The sequence below is a fragment of the Ostrinia furnacalis genome, unplaced genomic scaffold, assembly GCF_004193835.3.
Source record: "Ostrinia furnacalis isolate ACB-3 unplaced genomic scaffold, ASM419383v2 OfSCF7352, whole genome shotgun sequence".
Taxonomy (NCBI): domain Eukaryota; kingdom Metazoa; phylum Arthropoda; class Insecta; order Lepidoptera; family Crambidae; genus Ostrinia; species Ostrinia furnacalis.
Genome location: NW_021137591.1, coordinates 91,218 through 95,024, shown reverse-complemented (window position 1 = coordinate 95,024; position 3,807 = coordinate 91,218). Strand labels below are relative to the sequence as shown.

General features: G+C 34.9%; 1 protein-coding gene across 1 annotated transcript; it reads left to right on the top strand.

The window, feature by feature from the left end:
• The first annotated feature begins 295 nt into the window (after positions 1-295).
• LOC114364130 (uncharacterized) lies at positions 296-3,064 on the top strand. The gene is made up of 2 exons (XM_028320136.1): positions 296-379; positions 2,150-3,064. Exons 1-2 carry the CDS (start codon positions 296-298, stop codon positions 3,062-3,064), a joined length of 999 nt encoding a protein of 332 aa, XP_028175937.1.
• The last annotated feature ends 743 nt before the right edge of the window (positions 3,065-3,807 follow it).

Below are 3,807 nucleotides of genomic sequence, written 5' to 3'. Positions count from 1 at the left end.
GAATTTTATTTTTAAAAAATATTTATATTTATCACCCGGCATTTTTCAAAAACAGAACATAAAATACAAAAGCCTTCGCTCCATGTCGGTTCCATTCGGTTCAAACTCGAGTCAGAGAGAATTTAACTTGAGTGGGTTCGAGTTACGCCCAACTCGAGTTAGTTACCTACTCGAGTCGACCATCACTAGTTTGTTTACATTATTACTGTAGCTTTTTGTAGTTGCGCGCCGCAAGTTTATTTGAGTAATAATTTGGTGTATTTGATGATAGAATCAACTTTTTATAATCTGAACTATGGAAGTGAATAATGATATTCCCGCGTACCGTTCGGATAGTGATGAATCCGTAGAAGAAACGGTTTTAAAGAAGAAAAGAGGTGTAAATAAAAATTGGAATCTTGTGGAAAGATTTAAAACTAGCGAAGAAGCAGAAAACGCAGTGTCTTTGGAAAATACTTGGGCTGCCTTAAGGCGATTAGAGTCCTCAATGACCTTGGGCGTTTGACCTTCACGCCGCGAGCAACACCCGCGCACCCCGCACCAAAAACTCCGATTTGACACCGATCAAAAATACACGGGCATAGGTAGATACAGAATAGAAGCTCTTTCTTCATACATTACTGCCTATTATTTTAAACTTAAATTGATGAACCTTGATGTCGGTGTCATTTAACTCAGGCGTAAAGGTATTTAATAAAAATAACAAAATCCATGAACATTTTGTTGCAGTTGTTTTGGAGTCAATTATAGTTTTTTTACACTAATAGATTCTATTCAGGTAGAAAATAGCGTCTGAGCGCGTCATAATTCAATTGTATCATCTGACTGCACGTACTCTATGAACAATTCTGACATAAAATCTATTGTCGAACAAAAGCTGGGTTGCACCATCTTACTTCAACTTTGACAAGCGTCAAAAGTCTGTCTAACTCCATACAAAAAACACCGGTTATCGCCAAAGCTACGGTCAAAGTTAGGTCACGTCAGGTAGTGCAACTTAGCCAAAGAAAAAATTCATTTTGATCGCTAATGTCAGTTTGTAGCGAGTGACACAACCTCCCCGTCTGAAGGCCAGCGGCCGACTGCCGCCCGCACCCCGCGAAGGCCCCCTCAACAGCAAAACGTTCGGAATTTATCAAAAGTAAAATTTATGAATGAAAGTAATGTTCGATTGAAAAACGCAACGTGTCATTTAAAGATTAAAGAATTCCCAATCTATTCGTGCAAAAATCTTTTAAATTAACATAGCCGTTTTGGAGGAGTAGGGAATTTAAGTAAAAAATCGATGTCCCGTATTTATTTTTTTAATCCAAAACAAAGACACGTAGCGAAAATTCAAACGTCACAAATGTAGTCCTTGAACTGTTGTATAACATACATTTTTTGCAACTATTTCTGTCCAGCAGTAAAAGAGGAGTAGGCTTTACAAAATGCCCATTTAGCGCGGATTGAGGACACTAATCGCCTTAACTTCTAGAAATACTGAAGAAGGGAAAAAAGTAATTTATCGATGCAAAAAAGTCAAACGTCGCGGCCCGCAATGTGCAGCACAGGTATATTTACTTTACGAAGCTGACTCTGAGGATGTTATTCTCTTTCGCGCTGACGCCAGTCATGATCACGACTCGATCAACAACGAATCTCATTATGGAATCGATGAGAAAACAAAAGAAAATATCAATAAGTTATTTGATTTACGATTAAAACCTAAGGCAATTTTGAACAATTTAAGAAATATACCTGACCTGAAAGTGCCAACAAAAACTCAATTGAATAATTATTTGTCAGATCGTCGGAAAATAAAGTATGGTCCATCGGTAATAAGTTTGGGGGAACTTGAAAAGTGGATATTTGATCATACTGAAGTCCCAATAGATGAACATGAAGTTTTTGTTATATCGTACTATATATATGATGCCGAACCGATAAAGCTGCGTTTTGTATTGTCAACAAAATATTTATTGAAGTTAATGTGTCAATCTACTGTTTTACACGCTGACGCCACTTACAAATTAATTTGGCAAGGCTTTCCTGTTTTAATTGCTGGAACTACGGACAAAAATGGCAAATTTTACCCAGTATGTCTTGCTGTATCAACTACGGAGACTACAGAAGATTTTGAAATGCTGTTTAGCGGTTTGAAAAATAGTGTCATTCTCTACAACCTTCAGTGTTAATTTGCGATGCAGCTAAAGCCATCCAGAATGCTTTTACCAATGTGTTTGGTTCTGAAACTATAATCAGGATGTGTTGGGCTCATGCGAAAAAAAACATAAAAACAAAATTGGAACAAACAGTAGACAAGAAGAAACAGAATGATATACTAGAGGATATAGAATGTTTACAGGCTGCTACTTCTTCCCAAGACTTTGATATAGCTTCAGAACTATTTATAAAAAAATGGGAAAACGAGAGAGTATTCATTGCTTACTTTAAAGAAGAGTGGTTACTTAAAAACCGTCATTGGTATTTAGGTGCATCGCCTGGTTCTCCAGCCACGAATAACGCACTGGAAGCCACCAATAAAGTAATCAAAGATACGCATACGTTGCGAGAACGGATACCACTATCGAGATTTCTGATTGTTGCTACAACCATAGTGACTGAATGGTCACAAAATAAAGGAATCGATTCTTTTGCGACAAGCTATTCGGTTAAACTTCCAGACTGGACACAGGCTTATCAGTGGGTTAAGATGGATATAAAAGTGACCATTTTACAGTCAGATACTGATACAAAGACATATTTGATACAAAGTACAAATAAAAACACGCAAAAACATAAATATGCGTTTATCGAACGTACATGGAAAACATTTGATCAATATAAACAGATTTATTTTTCACACTGGAAACTAATAATGCCAAAAAATAGTAATATGTGGGCTGACAGCAAATGTAGTTGCCCGAAATTTGCAAAAAAATATATGTGTAAACATGTTATAGGGCTTGCAATTCGTCTGAAATTCGTAACTGTGCCACTGGAGGCCAAAAACATTCAAATAGGTCAAAAAAGAAAACGAGGCCGACCAACAAAAGCAAAACGTGCATTGATTATTCAATAAGAAGTTTTTATATTTAAGTTACTATTTAAGTACCTACCTATGCTATTTTAATAAAAAATAAATCTATCAATAACTATCAAGTGCCTTTAAATTGTTTCCTTCCTTTGACTACAACTTAATAAAAATAAGTACCATAACATAATTATTTGAAGATTATATGATGTAGACAAAAAAATAATTTATACAGATCGAATAATTTAAAAAAGTATCACAACATTGAATATTTAATGCTCATTTCTCTTATTTTTGAGGACCAACAAGTAAAGATCACATGTAATTTTCACATCTCAAAAATTTTTTTCGTAGTTATAAAGAGGTTAAAATAACGATCGATTTCATTTATTTTATGTCTCAAAGAAAGAGGATCAATCATTAAAATAGATGACCATTTAGATTTTTTTAGTTGCCATTTTGGCCAAAATAAAAAGATCATTTAAATACATGCCCTGTAAAAAGACGATTACTTTCCTTAAAGTTTATTTTATTAACATCATGCCTTTTTCGAGGTATCGTTCTGATGCGTTTTAACGTCACGACTCCTATACAGAGAGTCGTTTGTTCCCGAATCGGTCACTATGGCCGGACCATCGGTTTTTTGTAATCGTGATACCGATTACCAAAAATTTATTTTACGAATAGGTAGCAAAGTTTTTTTTTTAATTAGAAATTTCAACACATTGCAGAATATTTTAATTTCTTTCTCTATTCATCTCATACTCCTAATCATTCTAGAAAATTTCAAA

What these genes read in the sequence shown, in the direction of transcription:
- LOC114364130 (XM_028320136.1), top strand. Translation starts at nt 296, where the DNA reads ATGGAAGTGAATAATGATATTCCCGCGTACCGTTCGGATAGTGATGAA. An exon ending in TTTTAAAGAAGAAAAGAGGT is followed by an intron (nt 380 to 2,149) that starts GTAAATAAAAAT and finishes TTTGAAAAATAG; the next exon opens with TGTCATTCTCTACAACCTTC.